This window comes from Aquila chrysaetos, chromosome 2 (genome assembly GCF_900496995.4).
Source record: "Aquila chrysaetos chrysaetos chromosome 2, bAquChr1.4, whole genome shotgun sequence".
In the NCBI taxonomy this organism is placed as follows: Eukaryota; Metazoa; Chordata; class Aves; order Accipitriformes; family Accipitridae; genus Aquila; species Aquila chrysaetos.
Window position 1 is genome coordinate 25,778,875 of NC_044005.1, and position 25,892 is coordinate 25,804,766.

Sequence of the window (25,892 nt, forward strand, 5' to 3'; positions counted from 1 at the left end):
GTGCAAGACATTCCAACCACTTGCGATGGGGCATGGGGTCATTTTTGTCCCTGATGAGCTTGGCTGAGGGTGTTTCAGCCCAGTTGGTGCCTCACCCTGTGGGAGCTGTGCCTGAGTCGGGTGAGCTGCAGAAAGCCTTAGGGAACGGGCCAGTTTTCGCTTCTCTCCATCTCCAGTGCAGGTTTGTGATACACTGAAGTGTGCTCCAGCTTCCATCAGGGGACACAAGTAATTCAGATAGCTCAGCAGTGCCCTGCTCTGGCCAAGAGCACTGTACATTTGCCTCGTGTCAGGCTACATGGTGCATGAAGCTGTCCTCTGCTGAAGCAGGCAGGGCTGGGAGGTGCTGCGCCAGCCACCTCTAAACCCCCAGCACCTTTGCTGGCTGAAACACCATCTCCTTAGCAAAGGATGGAATCAGCTGCTCCAGTTTTCAGAGCTTTCTGGGCTAGTCACAGTCACTCTATTGTTGTGACAGTTGCCTCGTACCCCTGAAAGCATCCCTGCAGCTCTCCAAGCAGTAAGACAGGTCCTGGGCAAGGGTTCCCACAGCTGGACACTGCTGAGCTGGCTGTGCCATGACACAGGGACTTCATGGCAAATACATGCAGGGAAAAGGACCCGAGAGGCTGCTCAGCTGGGGAGGGCAGAGGGCACAGTATCGGCCTAGAAAAGCTGAGGGCGAATGAAAAAATAACTTCAAACTGGAAAACTGAACCACGTGCTGAAGGTTAGATTTTCTCATTATTTCCAGCCCAGGAGCAGCTTCAATGAAGTCTGTCCCAAGTGCTGTGCCAGCAGCTTGCAGGTAGCTGGGCTTTAAAGTCCCGCTGGGACTTGTGTAATAGAGAAACGTAGCATCAGAGAAAGCATGGGTTCGGACGTCCACTGATGGATGCATCTTGTTCTCGGTGGCTGCGTTGCGTGTGGGGACCAGCCACTTTTCTAGATACCATGTCAGCAAGGAGAAACCCTGAGAAGGGCTGGGGTCTCACACTGCAGGTAAAACCCTGGCAGGTGCTAGGATGGACTGCAATGCTGCGTGGGTGGAGGCTGTGTCCCTCTTCTAAATCCTTGCTGCTGATGCTTGTCCTTCTGGGCCAAGATGTGGGACATTACAGAGCCTTTCGAGTCCTCTCAGGCTGATGAAGCAGCAGAAGGTGAGGCCTTGATGTATCTGACAAGGCGCCGCAAGGGGCTGGCAGTGAACGCATGTGCCCATGCCATCTTCTGCAAACTTCCCCACGACGTCAGGTAAGGTGGAAGCGAGCTCCTCGCTGTCAGTACAATGTGCTGGCTGGGTGACATAGTCACATCAGGGAGGAACCTTGACGTGCCAAGCTCTTCCCAAACTACTGCATCTTTACCGAGCTAAAACATGATGCAGGCACATCACTGGTCATTCTGGTGTTGGTCTAAACAGCATGAACATGTCACTGGGAGGACTGGGGAAGGTGGCTGGTCTCTGTAGAGAGTTTCTTACATGATTCACACCAGCTCTGTATGAAGTTAAGCATTATATAGGTATTCCTGCACAACGCTACAGTTAGCTTTTTATCTGGTTCTGCATGGTTAAAAAGTCACCTACTGTTTATACCCACACTTGTTGGTTACTCAACATCTGCATTTGTATAAACTCACTGTCGCTCAGTCTTAAATCACTTGGACTAGTTTTCCCCTGAGAAAACCAGGGAAAGGAGATTGTCTCTAGCACCAAATCAGGGTTTCAGCCCAGAACCCTTATAGTGCCCAATGCTTGTGACTAGCCTTCCACTAGTCTATATGATTTGTGAGCCAGTCATCCTCTGTTAGCATGTGCTGTCTCATGTCTCTTCTCAGCAGCAACCTCTGCTGTCACTAGTCTAGCATCCTCCTCATGCTGACTTGTCGCTGAGCTTGGCCATCATGTGGGTTGATGTATCTGCCAGGTATCAGCTCCCAATTGCTGAGCTGCTTTACAGTTAGTGCTCAGTTAGCCTCAGCATGGGTGGTGTGTTTTGGGATGGGGACACCATGCTCCCTGGGGTCTAGCCCCAAGCCCCACAGATGCTGTGCATACCAGGCTGCAGCTATCAGCTTCTGCCTCTCTGGCAATCCCGTTGGAGAGCAGGGGTGTGAGTTGGGCTGGATGCAAGGAGCGGGGTTGGGATGTGCTATCTGGACATGTGGCGTGGGACCCTTCCTGGAAGCGTAGGACCACATGTGGTCTGGGGAAACCATGGCTGGTGCTGGGCTTCTCTTCTTCCCCAGGCACAGCAGGACTGAGAAGGGTTTGCCAACTTCCTTGGGGGACAGCCATGGCCCGAAGGTTGGGATTATTGGCAAGGACCACCTTGGGAAGCAGCCGGCCCGAGCATTCCTGATGCTGAGCTGGACTCTGTGCACCCAGTATCTGTGTTTCCACCAGGTGCCCTGAGAGCCTGCGTAAGTGCTCCCCAGCCTGTGACTGGAAGTGGGACTGCACTTATGTGGACTTTTTAACTGCACTTTTTTCATAGCATTTCAGGCAGAACTCACTAAATAATGTTTTTCTGCGAAAAATATGGAAGGTATGGAAACTCCAGGTTTTTTATTGGGAAGCAGAGGATGCTGTTGTAGAAAAGATCTTTATTGGGTTGGAAACCCACTGCCCACCAAACATTTAGTTGTTTGCTTTTTTTTACCAGTCCTATCTGAGCGTGTTGGAGACATTAACCCTGTTCTTTGAATGCTGGCTAGTTAAAGAACCATTTTAGTTTAGTCCCCCCCATTTTCGTGGCTCTTCAAAATTCTCCTTATCATTTGCCAAGAGCCTGGGTGGTGACTGAGACTCCAGGCTGTTAAATATTCACCCAATAGAGAACACATCTCCCCAGATGAGCGGCAGTGCTGAAACAGAGACGTCCCCGTCCTTGTTTCATGGCTGCAGGGTCAGTTGTAGCAGACAAGCTTCTCACTGGGCTCTGAACATCCAGCCAGGAGAGGAGAACAGCCTGCAGCATTACAGGAACTGTGTGCATACAAACTGTCAACTGCCCCGTAAACTCTTACATAAAACAAGACAAGTGGGGAGAATGGTCCTCCAGGGAGATGCTTGGAACAATCAAATCCTCTTCTAATCATCTCAGGGCAGAGAGGAAGCAGGGATTATTAAATGGCTTTTTATAGATCTTGACAACTAGCCAGATCCCAAGGCTTGGCTGTTTCAGCTAAAGGCTTTAAATCAGCCTGCGTGAACTGGGTCCAGGCAGCTGAGCTCTCTGCATATTTAATCCTGGCAAAGCGGCTGCCTGCTCCCTGTCAGTCTGCTGCTGCCCTTCACCATGTGTAGGAATGGTGATGGGCAGCAGCCGAAGTCCCTCCATGCTACTTTGGGCAGGCAGCCAGCAGTCCCAGCCTGGCAGCAGTGGTTTGTGTTTCACCTGCATGTGGCAGAGCACAAGTAACCACACTGCCAGTGCCCAGAGGTGCTGGTCGGTCACCTGTGCTGGTTCTGTGGGCTCTTGAGTCCCTTTCTTCTTGCTTATTGCAGCAGACCTGCAGAAGCAGGGGCTCGCGTGCTTTTATGACAACACTCAGCTGGTGGCCTGGGTGGATGTTGCGTTCCTCTGCTGCCTCCTGTCACATGTGCCATCCATCTGCTCCGTCGTTCGGCCTGCCATCCAGAAACACTGCGTTGTGTACAGCCTCGTCACCGCTGTCCCTCTCCTCAGGTAAAATGGACCACGTCATTTCAGAGCCTGGATGGGCTGCCGTCGTTTGGGACGACACAGGGCAAGTGCAGCGCGCGTGTGCTCTGGCCGAGCCAGAGCTGTGCAGAAGAACAGCTCTTATTGCCTCTCACAATTTTATTGTGAAACATCATTGCAAATCTTGTCACGGTTTGTCACTTCCCCAAGTCCCCAACTGCTGGAGTCACGGGAACACTTTAGGGTTTCAGCTTTCTGTTTGTCTAGAGGAAGTTGTAGACTTTATGGATATAAACCTGAAAACATGATCAAAAGGAGTCAAGGGAGCTCCGGATCAAACACAATGCTGGCATTGAAACCCCACTCCTGCCAGGGCCTCAGATTATCGCTGCAAGATAACCTGTTGTGAGACAGCGCAGGAAACAAGGTGCAGAGAAGCAGCCTGCAGTCTCCACAGTTGAAAAAGCAAACTCAGCACATTGTGTTTCACTTTAGACTGCTGCCGTAGCTCTCGGGAGGGCTCTGAGTGCAGGGGTACGACCTGTACCTCCTGCTTCTGGCTCCTGGCGGTGCCCAGCCCCTGCGGTCAGGCCAGTCCTGGCCACTTGCTGAGGTGACCAGTGAAGGGCCAAACGTGACACTGCTCTCCATGCTATGGGCGAGGCTGTTTACTAGTAAAAGGTTTGCTGATCCTGCAAAGGCTAACTGCTTCCTCCTTTCCAGCTAAACCTAGTTTCTCCCCCATCCAGCTAAACCTGGGTGATGCTGGCTGTTTACTGCAGGGCTGAGGGAGGGCAGGCAGACAAGTAGCGGGGTTCCAGCTGGAGAGGGGAGAGGAGAGGAAAAGATAGGAGAGACCTTGCTTGAGGGAATCTGCCTGCAGTGGGGAGGGACCTGGACCTCAACACATTCCTGTGCCCCTGTAGTTGTGGTATGACCTATGTGCACTGGGGGAGAAAGTGCAAGGGATTATTTTTATGCACATCCACACCTTTTTTTTTTTTTTTTTTAAACAGACCACTACATGGCAAAATTAACATTCCTACTCTGCCCATCTCTCCATTGGCAGTGTTAAGGCCCATGGATTAACTTTAACACAAGGCAATGAGGCTCCATCAGATCGGAAGAACCCTTCTAGCTGGTTAAGATGGCTGTTGGAAAGGAGTCGCTATAAGAAACGTTAATGGGATGAATCCCAGCAACTGTCAACTCAGCCACAGATGGTGCGGTGGGATATTCCCTGCTGCTTCCTCCGAGTTTCCCTCCCGCAGAACCTTCAAACCCCACGACCCCACCCGTGCCGTGCGTCCCACCGCCGGCTCCGGGCACCTGCTCCGCCGCAGCGCAGCCCGGGCTCTGCAGGAGCACCCTCTCCCTCGCCCGGTACGCTCGTTTCGGCTCCCTCCGCTCTCGGGTTGAAGCAACTCCTTTGCTACAGTGCCACCGTGAGGCCGCGGCCCCCGGCCGCGGGCCAGGAGCCGCTCTGTGGGCGGGGGGCGAAAGGGACGGTCCCAGCGGCGCTGCGAGAGCCTGGTGCTGCTGCGCCGGCAGCGTGCCCCTGCCGTTCCCGAGGGAAAAGCTCTCTTCTTCCTTAACCGTGGCAGCAGGCCTTCTGAGGAGTTGCGCTCGGTGGTTCCCCTGCCTGTATGGTTCAAGGCTGGGTCTGGGCCGGCGGTAATTTTGTTAGTTAATTTTGTGAAATCCCTCCTAGAGAAATCCTGGCAATGTACAGCTGCAGCTGGAGTGGAAATAGCATGCGTGGAAGGGGGTAGTTATGCATGAGAAGCGGATGGGCAAAATGAGGCAGTATGTGTCTCCTTCACCAGTTTCTCTGATCAGCGCCCTGGGGGTCACCCTTTCTTTCAGGAGCACCGCTTTCCATGTACCTGCCACCAATTTCTAAACAGCTACCGCTTCCCTTCATGAAACAATAGTACCTCTGAGGCTAAATCAGTGAGCAGGAACTGAGATACACTTTCTGAGCCAGAACATGGTCCAAAATCTTTTTCTCTTCCCTCAGGCACAACTTCTGTTCCCATGGTCATGCTGTTCCTATTGCCAGCTGCTACCTCTGTCCACCGCAATTTCATTATACGCTTCTGCACGCACTTCTAATTCTTGCATTGCTGAATGCTCTTAAAGCAGCTACAGGGCTCATTGTGCCATGATGGCTGAATGGTTATAGGACTTTATATGCAGCCTGTAAAGGACTCCTGTTTACTTGATGAGAATGAGCTACAGGAAATACAAGCTACACTAGACTTGTTACTATTCATTTCAGCATCCTTTTACCTAAAATGATCCTAGATCAGAGGTTTCAAATAAACCAGCTCTGATTGATTGCCAATGCAATTCTTCACAGGAGTGGGCGATGAGAATATCCCTTCACACCTGTATGCACACTGGTAATTGACATTTGATTTTGTTTGTCCTGCAGGGAAAATAAGAGTCAATGCTGAATGGCTGGTGGCCATTTTCTGTGCAGCCCTGAACAGCAGCACGCGGCAGAGCCTGCCTCACCAGAAGGCACTGAAATTACTCAGTGACCTCTGTGTTCCTGAACACTGCCCCATCTGTGCAGAGCAGAAAACTTCCTGCCCACGGTTTGTGTGCAAGAGTTTTGCCAGCAAAGGTTTTGCCTCTTCAAGAGGGGTAAGTAAAGGGTTGAATGCTGAGGTACTGCTTGTCCAGGCTTCCTCTTTGCTCTGAAACTTGCCTCATCCCACAGCTGAAGCATGGGCTGTCTTGTTGGGTTGGAAGGTGCTGAACTCTATGTTGCCCTTAGGACCACAAACCTGCCAGGGAAGATTGCCTTAGATGATGTATTAGCAATAAAAGACCTGGACTATCATCCCTGAGTTATTTTGTCCCTGGTTCCTGTTTGGCTACTTATCAGGGTTGTATGAAGCCACTGATCAGGACTGGAGCACTGGATGCAGAAAAAAAATTCCTATGGGAGTATCTGGAGAGGACAGTTCTTAGGGGTAATAAACTTATGATAGTTTGTGGACAAGACTATTAAGGATGTTAAGTCAGGGGAAACACTGCTTGAGGGAAAGGAGTCCTGCTTGTGCAGGATTGTTCTAGAGCCATTAGGCTCAGTTTTGCTCCACATGGCAGAGTAATTCCTGGAACACTTTAGATTCAAGTTACTGAGTCTGATTGTTTCTCAAAGACCCAAAAAAGGGACTTGTAGTCAGACACTGAAGAAAACCTTTATTTGTTAAATTATTAGCAGGCTGCTTCAGACTGTTATGGCCCACAAATGTTTCCACTCGTTTTGTCTTTCCAGAACCTTCCCCTGCTTTGACCTGACAGCTGCACAACTGAGAGAGCCTCCCTTTAGCCAGCTGCTAGAAAAGAGTGAGCCTGTCCAGCGCCATCTTGCTCTACTATAGCAGGCACCCTTTGGAGACTGGCCTACAAAGCAATGTGGGCTGATCAGCACCAAGACATCTCTTACTTCAGCTGTAGTGGAGCCTGGTGTGATGTTGGATGACAAGCCTCCATCCTCCAAGCTGCTACTGACATTTTCTCAGAAATTCCAGAGGAAACTGCTGACCATGATTCTAAATCCTTGTAAAGTATAATGAAGCCCATTGCAGAATGCTTTGCTGAGGTCTCATCCCAGCCCCCTCACAGGACTGAGAGGTGCAAGAACCAGCACTCTTTGCCCTTGGACTCCTTAAAATATTCCAGCCAATAACTCTATGTACACATTTGCTTCTACAAGTTTCACTCTCTAGACTGCTCAGCAAATTTGCTTCTCCCTGGCTGCCTGAGTCTTGCTTTATTTTGGTCCGAATTTGCTTATTACATAGTCATTTTGGCCTACAAACTGCTTCAATTTCACTGCATTTCTGTTGCAGTTTCAATAGAAAACTGAATTACAAAACCAAGTTACAGTTATTTTGTAGTGGCTACAGCTTTGGCGTAAATAACTAAACAGGCTTGGGGCCAGTTTTGTTTGTTTGTTTGTTTGTTTTTTAATTTTTCCATGGGGGATCTCGAGGAAGCCATTGCTGCCAGGCAAAATAGTAATGATTTAGTCAGGAGCTCTTTCTGTTGAGCCAGGCTTAAGTCAGCACTTATTGATACTTCCTTGCTGGCAACAATGCACCCCACCACCAACAACCACATGGTACTTCTTTCAAGGAAAAAGGAGGTAATTGGGTATTCTGTCCAAAGCCACCCAGAACAAAGCATTTTTTATTTCCTAAATTCTCTAGTACAGCTTGCAGTATTCTCTTATACTTCTGGCCATCATCTATCTTGTCTTTCAGTACTGTTTACCATGATAAACCACTGCTTGGTTTTGCCTCTCAGGAAATAATTTCTGTGGTGAGGCCAGGGATTAGTTGTGCATGTTGTAGCTAGGCCCCTCGCTTAATTATGATTGCTGACAGCTGCTGGCACCACACCTGTATAGCAATTATTGTATGTGCCATTTATCTTATGTCTGGGCTTTACAGTGAGCCCAGTCTGCAGACACTAAAGCCTGGGAGAAATCTATTCACGTGAGCTGCAGGGAAGTTGTTATCAATCACTGGTAATTAAAATATGTCTATAATTGGTTTTTGGTCTTTTTAATCAACTGTGAAGCAGAAGTCAAAGACAGACAGTGGTACAGTCTGATTTATAGCTTCTGCTTCACTTAGTTCCTGGAAGCAAACAAAGGATTGCAGAAAAGTGCCAATGTGGGGATGTGTTTGCTGTCATCAAACGGCTACGAGCTGCAATGGCCTTTTCTATAATTGGGAGAAGGTGCAACTGTACCTCCTTGGACAAATTGCAAGGTAATAAGGGTACATTCTGCTGTCCCTGCTGGTCTTCTTACAAAGTGCAGTGCGAGTCTCTAATCCTGCCTCTGGCTGCCCTGCAATATGGGGAGAGCATCTGCTTCTACCCCAGTCTGGGCTCATTGCAAAAGAGGAACTGTAGTATAGGCCTCCAGTCCTGCTTCTTGGATAAACTGTGAGAAAGTGAGGGCATCTGCTTTCTTTCCTGATCGGGATTTTTGCTCCAGGAAGAGACCCATGTTGTCTCTGTAGGGGAGGGCAATGGATCTGTTGAACAGTGGCTCCTCAATCCCCAGCAACTCTCGCACGTGTCGTGAAATCTCCTGAAATACAACACAAAATACCAGAAATTCTCATTTCACAGGGCAACAGCTAATAACATTCATTCTGTGTCAGAGCAGCAGGAAAAAGAACTGAATTTTTGAATTTTGGAACCGTTTCATGCTTGAAGTTGCAACTTGAGAGGGATCTGAACGCGAGCGCCATGCGACGTTGTAAAAGCAGAGCAGACCGCACATTCTCCAGATTTACTTGGGGGATGGCATCACATCCGGTCTCTTACTGGCACAAATAGCTCTGCTTTCCTCTTTGCACTTGCAGAACAAACAAGTTATGGGTGAATGAGCTGCAGTCTGTTCTGCCTAATGCAAAAACATTGCTGCTTGCTAAGTTATATTGTCAACAACAAAGTCTATACACAGAAGAGGTGTAAAAACTAATTAAACCAATAAGCCATATCGCTCATTAAGAAAATGATGGGTGACTGGCTGTCTGAGCCAGCTGGACCTGGAACTGTTGTGAACAGAGCCTTGCCATTATTTCTGAAGTCACTTCTGAGAATGTAACCTTCTGATTTGACTGAAGCTTTGAAATACAATCCACAAGGTTTTACTGATCTTCCACAGCATTTGCTCAAACCCTTCCCCCAACTTTGGCTTGACTCTGAAGAGCAGTACCCTACTTTGTATGATATCCAAAAAACCACCAGATGAGTACCTTCAGTGGGTTTGGTATTTAAAATACCAGTACAGTGGAATTAAAACCAGCAGCAATTTCACTTGTTCATGCTGCGTAGCTTCCATATAATTCACTGTGTAGTTCTCTACCAAACTGCCATTTCCTCTAAATTGCAAAAAGTTTCTATCTCACTGAGCTGATGCTATCACATTTATTTCTATAGTAACTATCTCGGTTTTAACTGTTCACAGCCTTTCATTGATATTTCTTGTTGGGAAGCTGATGTGCCCAGGATTATGGCCTTAACTTTGCTCTGAAACCTGCTCTAGTACACACTTCCTGAAAGACCCAAAGGGCCACATCCTGCTCAGAGCTCTGCACGCTTGGATTCTATCAAAATAAAGTTCTCTAAAACACAAATAACTGGCAGGATAGGGCATGATTCAAGAACATCTAGGTTCCACTGAAGTCTGTGAGATGTTCCCAATTCACTTGCAAGCTTTGGAAAACATTACAGAGATAGTCTCATTTCCAAGCTTGCTGCAGTATGCTGGCTATTGCTTATCCTAGCCCCAAGGAACTTCAGTTTCTACAGGAGGAAGAATGGGTTACAGTTGATACCTCTAACCTGTGGCTTACTGTTTCTCAGCAGTTAAACCACCACCATACATAATCCCTATATTCCAATGTGAGGATGAGGCTTACAAAGCCTAGAAAATTCTTGCCATCTTTGATAAGTGCAAATGACTATAAAGGCTGTATCTGCTTGTCCTAGAAATACGCTTGAAAGGCTGCTGTCTGAAAAACGAAGCATTGTAATTTTGATGCCTTCTCCTCCAACCAACAGGCAAAGTTATGGCACTAGTCAAGGTTTTTGGTGGCAAATTTCATTTCAAACAAACAGTTAAGATGGTGCAGCCAAACAGGACTGTGATGAAATTGCTTTTTGGTGCTCTAGAATAAAACAAACAGTGTTCATACCCTAGTCGTTGGAGCATAAAGATTTTTCTCTTTTCCTGGTTATTTGAACTTCTACCTTGTGTCCTCTGGGGAAAGCAACTTTAAATTATGATGCGAAACAAATGATTTGGCTCTGTAAATGCAGCCCCAAGTCCCTCTATGGTTTCTATTAGGGAGGGCAAGGAGGGTAACGAAATTTAAGTCAACTTGCTTATTTGCTGAACTTCCAGGATGCTTTGGAAGGCCAGACTGTAGCCCCAAACTTCTGTCTAGTTAGCTTAACTATCAGTGTTTGTTAAAGAAAAGATGTAGGTTTAAAGAAAAATGACCAGACAATTACATGTTTATAAAATGAGGAAGAGACAGCTGTTTGTGTTCAGCAAAGTGTAAAACAAGGAAGTAAAAATGCGTTGCCCTTCTGCTGCTTGAGATCGGTGGCTCAATTGCTGCAGTTTAAATCTGACTAGATTTTTAGAAATTCTACAAATCAGTAAGTGGAAAATTACTAAAAAGAAATTCTGAGGGATACTTAAGAAGGCGCATGCATCTTGCTAAGCAATTTCATGGGGGAAGAGGAGCAACACAGGCTTAAAGAAAGGCTAAGCACTTCTGATACACTTACGGTGTCCCAGAGGGGAAGCCTGTGATCTCCAGCCGGCTAAGGATTTATACCTGAAAAGACTCAAGAAATGTAGCTGTTTGGCTGAACAAATCGGGTCGTCCAGTTTCAGGCTCACTCCGAATAAGCAATCTGCCTGGGCGGACAGGCTATAGCCTAGCTTGCCTGCAAGCAGAAAGGGTCAGAGAGCTGGGTGGGCTCCGAGGGGCTGAGGAGGGAGCTCCGGGACCCGCAGCCGGCCGCACCTGCATGTGGCCGAAGTCCGTGACGCCCATGGCGGGCAGGCTGGAGCAGTTCACGAGGATGAGGCGGCGGCCGGTGATGCCGTTGGCCCTGAAGCATTCCTGGAAGCGGAGGGAAGGGCGGGTGGGCCGCGGGCAGCTGGTCGCCCTCGGCCATTACCGCCTCCCCCGCCCCCAGCGCTCACACACGCTCACACACGCAGATTGTTCAGGGCCGCCGGTTCAGGCGGCGGTGAGGGCGGCTGCCTCCCGCCCGGGCCGGGAGCCCCGCACCTCGTACTGGGGGAAGCCGAGCTGCACCACCCACTCGGCCACCTCCGCGGCGCTCCAGGCCAGGAAGGGGCAGGCGGACCGCGGCCCCCCCGCGCCTTCGGGCTCGGGCTGCGGCCACTCGGCCGGCCCCGGCCCCGGCCCCGCGGGCCCCGGGCTCGGCTCCATCGGCGCCGTCCCCAGGCCGCCGCGGTAACGCGTCCTTCTGGGCCCGCGTTCCCATGGCAACCGCCGCTTCCTGGAGGTGCACCCCATTCTCCCTTCCGCCACCCCCTCCACCCTGACAGCCTACAAAGCAGCCTGCCTCCCGCGCCTGGCGGCTCTGCGGAACCAGTTTTTGCTTGGCCGCGTTGTCGAGGGGGGGAGCTGAGGGACGAGCACCGAGGCACCACCCTCTCCCTTCTGCCTGGCTCACGCGCACCCACTCGGCTCCTGCCGCCCCCCGCTCGGGTGTTTCCGCCGGCGGCGGCCGCAGCGCTTCGGCTCCGCTCGGCTCTTTCCGCCGCGGCGGGGCTGTCGCCTGCGGCTCCGCGCGCCTCGGCCGCCCGCTCAGCCCTACCCATGTCGGACGTGCTGGCCGCCGCCGCCGGCTCCCGCTTCGAGCCCCCGGCCGCCGGGGCGCCGGGCGGCCGCGGCGGCCCCGCGCCCCGCGTCCCCTCAGGTACGGGCTCGGCAGGGGAGGGGGCAGCTGGGCTGGCCGCGGCGGGTCGTGGGAGCGGCTCCCCGCCTGCGCGTTTCCCTCTCGGCGGCGGCGAGCGCCGGCAGCCCGGCCGGGGTCCCTGAAGAGCCCCCCGCCCGGCGGCGGGGCGGGCGGCGCCTGAGGGGCTGCCGGAGGCGCGTGTTTTAGCGTTGGCCTTACGGCCGGGGAGAATGCCGTGAGTTTCCTTCCCGTGGTGGGTTTCCTCGTTTCTCCCGGAGAAGCCTTATTTCCACGGGGGAGGGTTGCTTCGGTGAAAAATACGGCACCCCTCGCAGAGAGCAGCATCGGGAATTGGAGCTTGGCCAACGTTTGCTGTGGCGGGTGGGTTGGCTGCTGGGGGGAAGGGGTCGGGCTGTGGCGCCCGGGCGTGCCCTTCCGCAGCCGGCTCTGCCCTCAGGGAGGACCCCGCCGCCGCTGCGCCCCGGGGCGCTCGGCTCGGCTCGGCTCACCTGCAGCGCCTGCAACTCCAGCGACAGTTCCCGGCGCCGCCCCCCTGCAGCGGGGAGAGCGAGGATCGATGGGGGGTTGTGAGGGACGCCGTGCTCTCCCCGGTGGAAGAGGCCCCGTCTAGCCCGGAGCTGGACTACCCCCGCCATGCGGGCTCTGCCGTGGCTGGGGGCCCGGTGCTGTGTGCCCGTGGGCTGGAGGTGCCCTCCCAGCTCCGAACTGACTCTGCGAAATGGCCAGCGGCTGTAAGGCTTATCGCCAAAGAGCTGCAAAAGCTGGAACTTGTCCGTGCCCAGTTCGCTGCCTTAACGTGATCAGACAGCGGGGCTGTGGAGCGCGTACCGCAGTCATGTGGGGACAGAGCTTTCCCAGAGTTCAGGAGACTCGGGGGAGACCAGGAGCCATCTTTATAGGCAGACCTTTTAGCAGTGACCTAGGAATTTCCATCTCGTCAGTGCCCTGTGGGAACCACTGCATGATTGCTTTTTCCAGGGCTTTGTCAGCCCGGTTTTACATGATGAAATTTGGCCTTGTTCTGTCCTTCTAAAGCTAGGATTGGTGGTTCCCGAACAAACCCTGCTTCTGAAAGTGGTTCTGCACTAAAAACATGCATGGAGTTTTTGTTCTTCCTTTCCTAGGGTTGAGACCATTAAAAATCTTTGTTCTGCAAGGTGCTAGATTTAGCTCATAACATGAAAAACTGGTGGCACAGGTCTTCGTTCCACAGCCATGTGACCTTGTCAGCGTTTGAGCGTGGGCGGTAGTTTTTCCTACTATCTGTGTATTCTAAAGACCGAAATTTATTTCACCTTCTCTCTGTATATTCTGTTTGTTGTTAGAAAATGAAGACTCAGCCCAAAAGACAGAGCCTGCAGATCAGCCGGTTGATTCTTTGGAGTCCAGTACTTCACAGAGCAGGTAGGAAAATCTTTTTGTGTATTGTGGCCCACATGCATGACAGTCTGTTTCACCCCTGTGACCTCTGTATGGCAGTTGATTCTGTGCAGGTGAAGAAAAGGGACTGGAGACTGAATTGTCTGCTTTGGGACAGTATATGCCGGAATCAGGATAGGAGGGACTGTTCTTACAGGCTTAAGCTTATTTTAAAGCTTATGAAATGATGAAGTGTAGTTCATGGCTCAGCTATTCAAATCACAGACTCATTCAGCTTGGAAGGAACCCTGCAAGGTATTGCAGGCCATTGTAAGAGCTAATAAACTCTCAGCAGGAAATTTTCTCTATCCTGTCTGGAGGATACTTTAACAATTAAGCACTCCCACTGTCCATAATTCTGGTGGAAGCTGAGCAAGAAAACACCTTTTACTGTTTTCTTGACAATGTTTTGGCTTTTTCTTCACCCTTTGTTTTCTGTGTCACTCGTTCGTTAATGCTGCTGATCAACCCTGTTATCAGATGTTTGGCTTATTATCTGTTGGGCATGTGGTGCTTGTGGCCAAGTCATTGCATTGGTTACAAGTGCTAATACCGTATGCAGTGGAGTTTCATTTGCCATCATGCATTTGTTACACAGAATACAATTTCAGAAATGTGTGAGTTAGTTACATCAGACAGTAGATAAACCACAACCTCATTGAAAAACAGGGGAAAAAAAAAAATCCAGCAAAAAACCCCCAACAAACCACCCTACTTACTAAAACAGCAGTTTGATGCCATCTTGGCTTGGTGCTAATGACATCTGTATCAGCCTTCTCAACTCCAAACATGTGTTCTTCCAACTCTTTATTATGTCCTCCAGTTTTCTTTGAAGAGATTAATGTAGACTGTGAGAAAAATGGCCAAAGTAGATGCTGGATACTTGTGGATGTTACCTGATAAATTTGTCTTAAGTTAGATCCCCTTTGAAAGGGATGGGTGTGGTCCAAAAGGGTTGTATGAGGAGGAATCAGCTGAACTCTGTTTTTGTAAATCTGCTTCTAAAGCTTGTGTAGCTCTTCCTAATTTTTCAGTGAGACTCTTGGGCTTCAGTGGTGTCTGGAGGAAAAAACTGCCAAGCTGTTAGCTCCTAGGTTGATGGAGAGCCTTTTGAGGAGATGTGTGCGCCTACAGTAGCAAGTAACCAAATAGCCCTTCTAGGTGTGATCGTGCAGCTGCTAAGCTAAAAAGCAAATGGGCTGGAAAACAATGTCGCAGAAGTCCAAATTTGTCTTTGGCTGCTAAAGAAATTGTTATGGATCACTGTGAGAGTCCTTCCTTTAAGAAATTGTCCCCTCCAAGTGTCCCTTCTTTTCTTATATTCTCCATCTGCTGCCATTTTGTGTGTTCTGGTATTCAGCTCATTTGAGTTGTTCTTACAGACCTTCTGGTTTATCATGCCATTTCTAGGAAAGGAAATTGCACTGTTGCAAGAATTTAAGTAAGAAATGGCTTTATTTCTGGATAAGATCTGTACCCCCATAGGAATAAAGATTTGGAAACAAAAGCCACATTTGCCCTGTTCTAGTCTTCTCTATCGATGCAGCAAGGCATGTGTCTGAGTTGAGCTGTGTATGGGGGTTGTTTTAAATTATTTTTTTAAACTATTCCACACTATGCTGATAGTCTGCTCCCTTGCTAATGAGAATATTTCTCTTTACTGAAAGGAGACATTTGAGGAAATGTACATATTTTCCATTACTGCTGTTTCTCATGTTTCTGATCCTTTAGACCAATGCAGCTGACATTGGTTTTATAGTGCTGTGAAAAGGCTTTGCTTTTCAAAAGGGTAACTGTTTCTATTCTTATTAAAGACTAGGTTGCTTCTCATGGAAGTTTCACATAGTATCTGAGAGTATAACAGAGGACACTCTTCCAGCATCCATCTGAGTTCATTTGGGATAACTCTTTGCATTTTTTTAACATAATTTAGAAGAAAACCCTCAACAGAGAATGAATGCCAAAGATATTTCCTTCCTTGCACATTCTTTTCCTGCTACGTACCTTTCTTTTTGTTCTAACATGTCCATCTCTTCTTGTCACAGTGCAGTACTTGGACCTCTGCTGTTATTGTGCTGCCGTTGTATGTGTTATGGCTTGCTTGTCTGTCCCGCGTATTTGAATATGGCAGAAGGACACCTGGATGCTCCCTGTATCTCTTGGGATTACTGATAGGAAAGGCATAATGGGCCACTTAAATAGAGGGCATTTTCAGGATGGCTGTCAAAACTGTTCTGAATTCTTTCACTGATCCAGTTGACCTCTGATGGAATATGCAGATGTCATGTAGCAGCTGGCATAAAAGAACTTGTCCTTTCTTGAGCAGAAAAGTTGCTACTGATCTCTGCACTTAGTACAGTGTTGGTGAGCTAGCATGCTGTGGGGTGAGTGCAGTGAATTACTGCTGTCTAAAGGATGGTAAATACGGAGTATCTCACTGAAGTTGCTCCCTCTGACTTATATGGAAGATAGTCACATGAAGATGAGGGTAGGACTGGCATGCAAAAGGCTCTTTGTGCAGCTGGCAGGTGCTGACCACAGAAGCTTGTTCCCTTCAGTCCATTTGAATTCAAATTCCAGAGCAGAGTGATTCCTCTGCTGGCTGTAGCCTGGGTGGAAGTGCTGAATTGTAGTGCTCTGTTCCTCTAAAAGGTCACAGATTGGGTCGCTTGTGAGTGTGGGCACGACAGAGGATTCAAAGGAAGAAGCTGGCACTTTGGAGGACCAGGAAGTGGCTGAATTGGAAGAGAAGCTGCCTGACCAAATCCCATCCCTCAAAGAGGTAGGTGGGTGTTTCTTATGCCTGAAAGCAAGGAGAGAGGTGCAGCAATAGTTCTTCCATACTACTGCTGTGCTTATAGCTATGGGACTGAGGCTTTAAGGGTTAAGACAAATGTAGTATTACCATAGGTTCAGTTATATTTTTTTCTGTATGTTAGTGGGAGGTAAATGTTATCAGTCTGATTTGCAAAATCCCTCATATGTCTTCGGCTAGTCCTCGCTTCCTTGCAGTTTTTGGCTTGCTGAGACTTCAAGGTTATTCTCGCCTTCTGCCTCTTGTCTGGGGCTTCTGGGAATTCCCTTCTTGCAGATTTATGGAAGAGGGAACTGAAAGTGACTCTGCTGTCTTTTGTTTCTTTTGGTGAGCAGCCAATTGGTTTGCATTACAGATACAGTTGGGAAAACCTGTGCAAGTGGCACCCAGCTCGGGAGCTGTGAATTTGCATATATGAGGAGAGGAGACTGGCCCTAGTGAAACAGATGGACTTTTAACTAGGATGCAGCAAATGACAGTTTGATTGTGGCTGTAGTCTAGACGCATACAGAGCTGAAAGGCTCTCCCTAGAGAGATTGTGTCTTGGGAATTCTTTCCAAGAGTAGTCAGCTAAATCTGTAAGGCTGTTGCTTTATTAAGAGGTGACAACTCTGAGGCAGATGCAAAGATGTGCCTGCCCAGGGACGCCTGGGAAGGCCAAGGGGTGTGTAATTTGTGAGACTAAGGCAGCATTTGACTTCAAAGTTCATGACTTTGGTGCTGTGGGGGAGATAATGCAGAGAGATGTCTTGGAGCCAGCCAGTTCTTTTTAACTAATAGAAGCTTCTGCAGGGTCTGTCTTGGCTTCAGAAAGATGTGTGAATTACTAATGAGTTGTTTTAAATCCAGCTGGGAACTTTCTTATCAGGATGGTCTTTGTGACAATGTTTCTTATGTGCCTTGTGCAGGAAGCTGTTGTTCGGATAACCAACTACCATGTACCTCAAGGAGCAGGGGATATAGTCATGATTCAGTCAGATCATACTGGTGCTGTGGATATCCTTTCAGCAGAGCTGGAGACTGCAGACCTCCTTGGGGAGCAGAGGAAAGGTGAGTCCTGAAAGGAAACCACTTGTTGGAGCCACTTTTTAAGTACCTGCCCTGGCTAGAGAAGAGCAGAGGCTGTCCTGGTGGCACTGCTAATTCCTGCTGGAAACTTGGGCTCCTGGCTAGTGCGTGGGAAAACTTCACATCCAAGGCTTCTGGGAGCAGGCTCCAGAATGCAAAAGCCTTATCGGAAATAGCTTTACGGTTTTCAGATAACAGCTTGTCAGTAATGAAAAGTCAGGTGAGCCCACGATCTTTTCCCTTGTCTCAGCTCAGCCTCCCCCTCTGGCTCCACCCACCATGTGGACCACTGAGAAGACAAAGGAATTCAAAGCCAAGATGGGAAAGGAGAAGAATTGCCAGATGGTGGTGAAACGAGGCGAGGTGGTGACAGTCCGCGTGCCAACCCATCCTGATGGGAAATGCATTTGCTGGGAGTTTGCTACAGATGACTACGACATTGGGTTTGGAGTCTATTTTGACTGGACCACAGTTACTAGCACTGCCATTACTGTTCAGGTCAGCGAATCCAGTGATGAGGAGGATGAAGAGGAGGAGGAGGAAATCGAAGGTTAGTGCAGAGCTCGTAAGGGTTAATTTGTGGTGCTTGTTGCCATGCTGCTGAGAGTGTCTGTCATATGCTGTAATTTCCATCTACTTTGTTTACTCAGCCCACTTGTTATCTCTGCAGCCTTTTGGGTTCTTGGTTAGGCTGTGATGAGAAAGCATTTAGTCCTTCCTGCTTTAGCGTGTATGTCAATGGCTGTCCTTCTCCAAGAGCATTCTTAAAATTGAACACATTGAAAAATAAAATCAAAATTCACTTGTTCAACTTCTAGCTGATAAAAAGATTAGGGTCTCAAATTTTAACTTGACTGGTTTTTTTTTAGCCTCTCAGACTGAAAAATTTCTGGTGGTGAATAGGAGCGAAAAGGTTTTGTTTCTGGGTTTTGGTTTTTTGGGGGTTTTTTTTTTTTTTTGGCTGGGTTTTTTCCCCACAGTACATCAGTAGCTCCTGCTGACTGCATTTGAGAGCATTGCTACCTGTGTCTTTGTACTTGTGAAACACACAGTGATGTTGCCTGTTCTATGACTTCAGTGTATATGTGACCAGTGTAGCTGGGAGGTTGGTGTCTGAAATTAATTTTGCAGGCTCTCCAAAGAGGGCTAGGTTCCTGTATGAGGAATCCTCTTGGAGAAGTGAATTGAGAACATAAACACAGCGAGGTTTTAGGTAAGAGCTTTCCTGTCTTTCTTTTGCTTCAAGTCTATATCACTGGACCACTGTTGTGTGTATAAAAGCAGTGAGGTGTCTAAAAGGTAAGTCCAGGGAGAGGAGACCAGGCTGGCAGGCAAGTAGATACTGTCCATCAGTATTCCCAAGAGAACTGGTTCTTGGCACGTCCTTTGTCATGATAAGGAAAGCTGGACTTTGTGGGTATGATTTGCAGAAAGGTCAGAGCAGATGCTATGGGTAATGCTATCATAGTTAGCCTTCCATATATCTGCATGCCTCTGCTGCATTCTGGTCTTGTTGATCTTTTTCTGGACTACCTAGTGGCTTGACTGGCTCTGGCCTACTTGTCTCCTCTCTCCTGTTCAGGACTTGCCCCTGTTGGTGATGTGGAAAGGGGCTCCAAAAGCTACCTGCGGAACCGCTACGGAGAGATCATGCCGGTATATCGGAGGAACAGCCATCGTGAGGTGCAGGCAGGCAGCCACGAGTACCCAGGCGAAGGCATCTACCTGCTGAAATTTGATAACTCGTACTCTCTCCTCCGCAATAAGACTCTGTTCTTTCATGTTTATTACACTAGCTGAAGAAATGGGAAGGGGCAGGGATGGCAGGCAGGCAATGGTGAGTGTAGCAGGCTGCCACCCAGCCCTGGTACTGCCTGATGGGCACTGCTGCGTGACAGAACCAAGGCACAATTCTGCCAGCTCCTCTTCAGACACTAACTGGTTTCTCCCCACACCCTTCTTCACCGCTGTCCCAGTGCAGAAAGGTAGTTCCACAGGCAGCTGCTATTTCTGTAAAACTTCAGGATGTCTGCTCTGTGCAGGCATCGGGCTGGGCCTTAACGTCACAGCTGGTAAATGCCCAGAGGCCAGGTTCAGATGGTCGTGGTTTCGATCTGTTGCGCTGGTACGAAATGAAGTGAAAATATTCTTGATCTGTTACTATTCTGTGAATAACTTTTCCGAGTCTCCTGCTGCATCTGCATCACTAGAGGGCAGCTCTCGGCTGCAGTGAGCCAAAAGCACAGCTGGCTTCTCACCTAGCCACTGATAATCTCATCACCTACGACCACTACATGTCACCAGCAGCCAATGTTTCCTGCACTTGTGTGGGTGGGGGTGCAGCTGGCCAGCGGCAGCCCATGCTGCAGTGGCATGGCAGTCATGGCATGTGTTTGAACACAGGGTGGGGGGAGGGTGTGCACGAGAAGTGCATAAGAAGGTTTTCCTGCAGCTTAAGAATTGGATGTTATACCTGTTCATTGTAGGGATATGTAGATGATTAAAACTTCAGTGGCCACCAAAAGTTTTTTCTGTAATCCAGATGTGAAGCAGAAGAAATTACTTACTGCTGTGCTGAATAAATACAAAAAGGTTGGAGTACAACCAGTAAATATACAGGAAATGTTTCTTAGAAGCAGCATGTTGGTTCACTGGTATTGCTGCCAGCTAGATAATACCATATGTAGCAAGGAAAAGGCTCCCCAGAGAAGTGTAGCATGTCAGCTGCTATTGCTGTTGCAAAGGTATTGTTAGAAAAGAACATCTCTGCTCAGAAACTTGAAAGGTGTGGGATTTAACCAATCCTTTCTGTGAACCAGAATCAACAGGGCTGTTGCTAACCCTGACCACATGGTAAAGGATGAAGTTCCTTGGCATGTTTTGGTGGCTAGTGATGGCATTAGCAATCACCTTCTGCTCAAGTACTGGCAGAGTTGAACAAGGATTAAGTTAATCCTTCAGAGATGAATTTTAAATCATGTTTATCTGTAACTGTTGTTTATTTTAATACTTTTAACTTGAAATCATTCTCTTTTCTAAGAATACTGCTGTATTTACATTTTGATACCTCTTTGCAGAGACACAAAATGGCTGTTTGCATGGTGATTCTAGTAGAGTTCTGAGTTTTATTTTTAAATCCTCCAGGTAAAGCACCTCTACTTGGTCCGTTCCTTCTATTGAGAGGGGATGATGGACAAAATGATTTTGGGGTAGTTAAAGCCAAAGATTTCACTCTCATAGGAGGGCCGCATATTTCCTATTACAGCTATATTGTAATGCTGTGCAATTTGCTCCATATTCAAGCTCTCCTTTTAACTATCTCTGCTTATTCACTGCCCCAGAGCACATAGTAGGTCAAAAAGGTAAGAGAGCGAGCAGGCAGTCCACAGCAGAGCAGCCCAAGCTGGGAGCAGGAGGAGTGGAAATGCAAAGAACGCTGGTTGGAGCACAGTGGCTTTCTGGGTGAGCAGGCAGGCAGCAGAGTAGGTCAGGGTAAGGAGCAGAGTTGTTGCTGCTTTGGGCCCTGAGATGGGGAGAAAACAGCCACCATTCTCAAAAGAGAGAGAGAGAGCGTGCACCTGGGCAGCAGCGGAACTGTAACGCTGCCTTATTCAAGCAGGGGCAACCACAGGACAACCTTGCAGGGAGACAGAACAGTAGGGGCTGGTATCTGTCAGAGTAAGATGCTCTTTCATTTAGCAGCTTGGAGAGAACTACTCCTTCCTTTAGCCTCTCTTGGAGGAGATGAAGGACCATCCTGTGGCCTTTGTACAGCACTTGAATCAGGCCTGAGCAACTTGGGTAAGGCGTGCTCCTTACTTTTTTCATCCTTTGTCTATCAAGTTCCTAGACACTAAACAGAAGAAGGTAGAAAAGACCCTTCAGTCTGACCACAATGTCAGCACTGCCCCACGCAATGACTGCCTTTGGTCCTTTGCTGTGGGATCCGGAGAACCCTGTGTGCACTTGCTGGTTAATGTATGATGCAGTCTGACACCCACTCCACTTCCTAATTAGGATTTATTTACGACGAAGGGAACTCTGACCTGTACATACATTAGATATTCCACAATTGTTGATCCTCAGTTGCACAGCTTATTGCAGGCTAGTAGGTTATCTCCACTAAAAAAACTGTTTCCCTTATAGTGTGGCCTCACTGCCTGTTGCTAACTCGCAGTTACTTCCCCATCCGACTGTTGCTTATATTAAGGTTTGAAATACATTTTGTCATGTTGTAAGAAGTTAATAAGGCCTACCTCACAACCAGTTTTGATCACTCACTGACACGTAAATAGTATGTGCCAGTTTTCAAGCCATTAGTTAGTGGTTTTAGTTAAGAGAAGTTGCACTGTAGATGGTAATCCTATTGCTCAGTTCTAGCTTTCTGAAGCGTTGACCAACCTTTAATAAGGCTCCGGTCACTTGTTTGGAACTGTGACCATGTCCTAGTCTCATTGACTTAAGCCCAACAGCAGCATTGAATATGGTATGTCACCCCAATCAGCATGGTGCCTGATCTGCAAATGCAGTGTGCTCATAGATAGGCCTGCTGCAGTGGAACTGAAAGTGTTTGCTGTGTGTTATTTCACTGCTTCCCAGAAGTATCTGGTATCTCTTAGGAACACAAGATAGTTTTAGGCACAGAATATTTCATCTGCAGGAAACAGGAGCTTCCCAGTTGGACAGGATAATTCCTCTTTTTGTTTATTTTTTTTAATTTCCACATTACATGAGTATGTTGTTTCTCAGGTATTCAGATAGCATTCATTATCCAAGTGACAACTTCTCTTTGGAAGCATATATATTCTTTATTCTTTTTCTGATAAATCCAATAGTTTGGCTGTGTGGCTAGTTATTAACAGCAGCCATTCCCATTCAAAATCGAACCCATAGTTGGTTCAAAGAATTAATCTTATTTCTCATGCATCTTTTTTTTCAGTTTCGTGTATCCACTGGATTTGTATCCAATCCTGCTGTCCGGCTGAGGCAGTGATGGAAACCCTTATTTTAATTGGAGACCTTTGGAACTAGACCTTGGGTCTAAAAGAAAAATGAATTAAAAAGGCAGTTGCACTTCAGAGAGGGAAATTAATCCTTGAGAAAGGAAAATTCCTTTGTTTTTGTGGAAGGAAGACCTCAGATAAGTTCTTAAAATGTGTTTCTTCTCCCTGTAAATTGTGTCTAGAAATTCAAAAAGCTAAATCAAGGGAGAAGCTTCTTTTGCATTTTGGGTTTGCTTTTGCGAAGGCACAAAATTGTTTTCTGTTTTGTCCTGAATATAATTTAGATTTAGAAATAAGATTTACATGTTCAGCCAGAGATATGACAGTCCTGTAGTGCAGGACTTGTATAAAAATTAGCTTGTATAAAATTGTTTATAAAAATGGTAACAATCTGTTGAGCATTTTTAATGTCAAAGAAGGTCATAAGCACTCCGTTGTTTTCTCTTTTTTTCCCCTTTAGGTGTAATGTAGCAGCAGGAGATTAAAATGTATGTGTTTTACTGAGGACAGAGTTAAAATTGCTTAAATCAGGGACCACTTGTACTGATTTAAATTTACTTACAAACTCTGTGGAGGCCTGTAATGTGGTTTCTTGTGAAAGGTTATTGGTGTCAGACATAGGTGAGTTGCAAATTAATGCTTGGGACCCATTTAACAGTTACGTAGATTATTGGTAATGAGCTGTTTACATGAACAGGTAAGATGAAAATGCGTAAGAGCTTAGTTGTCTGACTTCAGGTGCTAAGAAGAAAGTTAGGTTACTATGCAACTGAGTCTAAATGACAGCCACACACCTTTCTTTTTGGCTCTACCTTGTGTGCTTGTCTCCTTGTAACTGTGTGTGCATGTAACCTTCATCTATGGCCTGCAGTGGGCCAGTTATCGTGGTGCTGGACCTGGGGAGGTGGGTTAGAAGTGAACCTCGTCACATGTGTAGTTGCTGAAAGACTTATTCTTGTGGGGAATTAGGGTAGAGAATGAATCTTTAAATGAGTTTACTTTTATCCCCACTACTTATATCCTTCCTTCTTCTCTCACTACCCCTACTAAAGCCACTCTACAGCGGATTTATCACAAGGTGCCTTAGGAACAAGGAGCATGTCTGGAATAAGAGCCATAGATGTCATTAATCCAAGGGATTTCTTCTCCTTGTTTCTCTGCCTGTTTGGGTAGAGGGGAGGCACTTCCTGAGGTCAGGCAAGGAGACCCCCTACAGGGTGTTCCTGGAAATTTAAGCTGTTCACTAGACCGCCCTGTTGCTGTAAGATGAGTAGAACGGTGTTTGAGTTTCCTGGTGCCATAAGATCTTTGCCTTTTAAAATCATATGCTGCTGTCAGATACCAAGGAAGAGCAGAGGACTACTTCTTTTGATATGCTGATGCTAAACCTGAGGACCAGAGGAATGCTAGATAGAAGAGCATTCCTTGTGGCCATTCATCATTTTCTCTAAAAAGAGTGTCTGAATCCAGCATTGTGAGTGGTGTGTGCTTATGTGTATTGAGGCTGGATAAGAGACCAAAGCAACAACATTTTTTTTCATGTACAAGTGTGAAAGAAAAGACTTTCTCTTTTTCTCATATCTGGGAAAATATTGGATGTGACAATGTCATGTAGATGTAGCAGAACATCTCAATTGGTACAATTGGTAGAATGAAAAACTGGGAACTGATAGTGTTAAATACTTTGGCTAATTAGACCGTTAAAGAAGCTAGGAGTTTAGCAGGAGTCAAAGTGCCAAGTCATTTATCTAAATAAGTTGATTTGCAGTAAATACCAACTAAATAAAGTTTTAGAAGGTACATAAAACTGCAGAGTTCAAATACATCTTGCTAGAAGGAGAATTTTCTGTGGGGTTATTCCATGTTTGCTTCCAAAGAGTCTCTGGCAACTTATTCTGAAACACTGGTGCTGTTGCAGCTGAGGACACAACATCAGGCTGGGTGGATGGTGGCTCTGACTCCCCTTGGCTGTTCTGCATTCCGTTCTGGTTTTACATGTTACTTTCTCAGAAGCTCCATCACAAGAAATTTACCCTTTATCAGGCAGGGAGAGAGGAGGAATTTTGTGATCCATCAGTGAGGGTTATCTGGTTTATGCCCATCTGGACTGGTGAGTCAAGTCCCTTGGGCAAGAAGGTGGATGCCAACCATTGAGCTCAGAGCTAAGGCGGCTTTGCCAAGTAATGACCTTGAAGTTTAGGAGCTGCATTTGGAAATGATAAATAGCAGGAGGTGGTCTCCCTGCAAGCTCCAGGATGCCCTTGTGACTATCTGCTTTCCTCAGAGGGAGGCATCTGCTCTCAACTCACTGCTCCAAGCTGCTAGCATAGTCTTTCAATGGGGAGCATCTTGTAGCTGGTCGTACCTTTTCCAGACCTATATTCTTGTGAACTGTGATGGTCGTCTGTCAGTCCTTATGTATGTGATGTGAATATTTTTGATGTCCTGTGATTTCAAAATTGAGTTCTCAGTGCCAACTGTTTGATTTTCATGTCCTCCCAAGATATGAGTTTTAAATGGAGGAGAGGATATTTTAACAAAATGTGGCACTGAACCTCTTGCTGAAGGGCACATATGAAGATTGTATTTATAGCCTTCTTGCATTCCTTCTACGCTTGGTTTGTACTGTTTATATTTGATGTGTTGTGGCTGATTTGTAATAGTATATTGGAACTTAGTCTCCTTAAATAAACTTTTCACTATGCAACCAAGAACTTTGTCTTCTGTTTAGAGCAAGTGAGTGTCTTGATATGAAAAACTGAACTTTAGACTTTCCAACAAAACAAGAATACAATTAAACTTAGTTTTATGAGCAAAGAAGAGGCAAATACTCAATGTACTTTGCACTGTACTGGGCATTCTGGTTGCAAATGGATAGGAAAATGCTCTGTTGTCAGCTGGTGATGATGCTTCCAGCCAGGAAATTTTCTGTCTGTTAAAATGACTTCCTGGGATTTGCTGCAGTGCTTGAGATTACACTGAATGCCTGAAGAATTGGAGAGGAACAAGCAAGTAGCCAAGCTCATATTGTGGACATGGGTAGAGTTTGAATGCTTTACCTTCCACTGCTTCATACTGGTACTTTTCACCTCCATTTGCAGAGATTCCCCATAGCTAGTTATTCTGTACTTCAGCTTTCAGTCTGAAGGATTAAAAACATCTCTTCAGTTACCAGGTACTGATTAAGTTATCTAGAGAAAAGTGTTTGCCCTTTGTATCTCCTCGTAGCTGCTTGCCTATCAACTTTAACCATGAAAACTATATTTACATGGCCTGAAGAAAGCACCTGCTGGTCAAAATGGGAATGATAGCTGCAGCCTGCGCCATACTTCCTCACTTGTCTTGTTATGAAGCTCAGTAGGACAAGTGCTGCAGAAGTTCAGTTGTCTCTGTTCTAGTCCTGTGTTTCCT

At 47.3% G+C, this 25,892-nt stretch overlaps 3 protein-coding genes across 5 annotated transcripts; 2 read left to right on the plus strand and 1 right to left on the minus strand.

Moving 5' to 3' along the window:
• The first annotated feature begins 1,052 nt into the window (after window positions 1-1,052).
• Window positions 1,053-7,251, plus strand: NOXRED1 (NADP dependent oxidoreductase domain containing 1). The gene is given in 8 exon segments (XM_030037006.2): window positions 1,053-1,254; window positions 2,251-2,368; window positions 2,370-2,424; window positions 3,512-3,691; window positions 5,082-5,246; window positions 6,106-6,331; window positions 6,961-7,169; window positions 7,172-7,251. Coding segments are annotated over 8 exon segments (1,182 nt in total). The 5' UTR covers window positions 1,053-1,105.
• On the minus strand, window positions 6,859-12,877 carry SAMD15 (sterile alpha motif domain containing 15). 3 transcript variants are annotated; one of them, XM_030040975.1, is made up of 3 exons: window positions 12,665-12,877; window positions 11,249-11,347; window positions 6,859-8,790 (listed from the first exon to the last, which is right to left on the minus strand). In XM_030040975.1, exons 1-3 carry the CDS (start codon window positions 12,809-12,811, stop codon window positions 8,587-8,589), a joined length of 450 nt encoding a protein of 149 aa, XP_029896835.1. In that variant the 5' UTR covers window positions 12,812-12,877; the 3' UTR covers window positions 6,859-8,586. The 3 variants fall into 3 exon arrangements, with proteins under 3 accessions (XP_029896835.1, XP_029896817.1, XP_029896826.1); XM_030040957.1 differs by lacking the exon at window positions 12,665-12,877 and adding an exon at window positions 11,519-11,785; XM_030040966.2 differs by lacking the exon at window positions 12,665-12,877 and adding an exon at window positions 11,526-11,782.
• TMED8 (transmembrane p24 trafficking protein family member 8) lies at window positions 11,936-25,192 on the plus strand. The gene is made up of 6 exons (XM_030040942.2): window positions 11,936-12,176; window positions 13,502-13,580; window positions 16,248-16,377; window positions 17,319-17,460; window positions 17,729-18,028; window positions 19,061-25,192. The coding sequence occupies exons 1-6, from the start codon at window positions 12,077-12,079 to the stop codon at window positions 19,276-19,278; spliced, it is 969 nt and encodes a 322-aa protein (XP_029896802.1). The 5' UTR covers window positions 11,936-12,076; the 3' UTR covers window positions 19,279-25,192.
• The last annotated feature ends 700 nt before the right edge of the window (window positions 25,193-25,892 follow it).

Excerpts from the sequence above, each read along its gene's own strand:
- SAMD15 (XM_030040957.1), bottom strand. The coding sequence starts at position 11,770 with ATGGGGTGCACCTCCAGGAAGCGGCGGTTGCCATGGGAACGCGGGCCC. Across the intron at positions 11,348-11,518 it reads TCGGCTTCCCCCAGTACGAG|GAATGCTTCAGGGCCAACGG; the intron begins GTGCGGGGCTCC and ends CTCCGCTTCCAG. Across the intron at positions 8,791-11,248 it reads CGGACTTCGGCCACATGCAG|GAGATTTCACGACACGTGCG; the intron begins GTGCGGCCGGCT and ends GTTGTATTTCAG.
- TMED8 (XM_030040942.2), top strand. The coding sequence starts at position 12,077 with ATGTCGGACGTGCTGGCCGCCGCCGCCGGCTCCCGCTTCGAGCCCCCG. Across the intron at positions 12,177-13,501 it reads CGCGCCCCGCGTCCCCTCAG|AAAATGAAGACTCAGCCCAA; the intron begins GTACGGGCTCGG and ends GTTTGTTGTTAG. Across the intron at positions 18,029-19,060 it reads GGAGGAGGAGGAAATCGAAG|GACTTGCCCCTGTTGGTGAT; the intron begins GTTAGTGCAGAG and ends TCTCCTGTTCAG.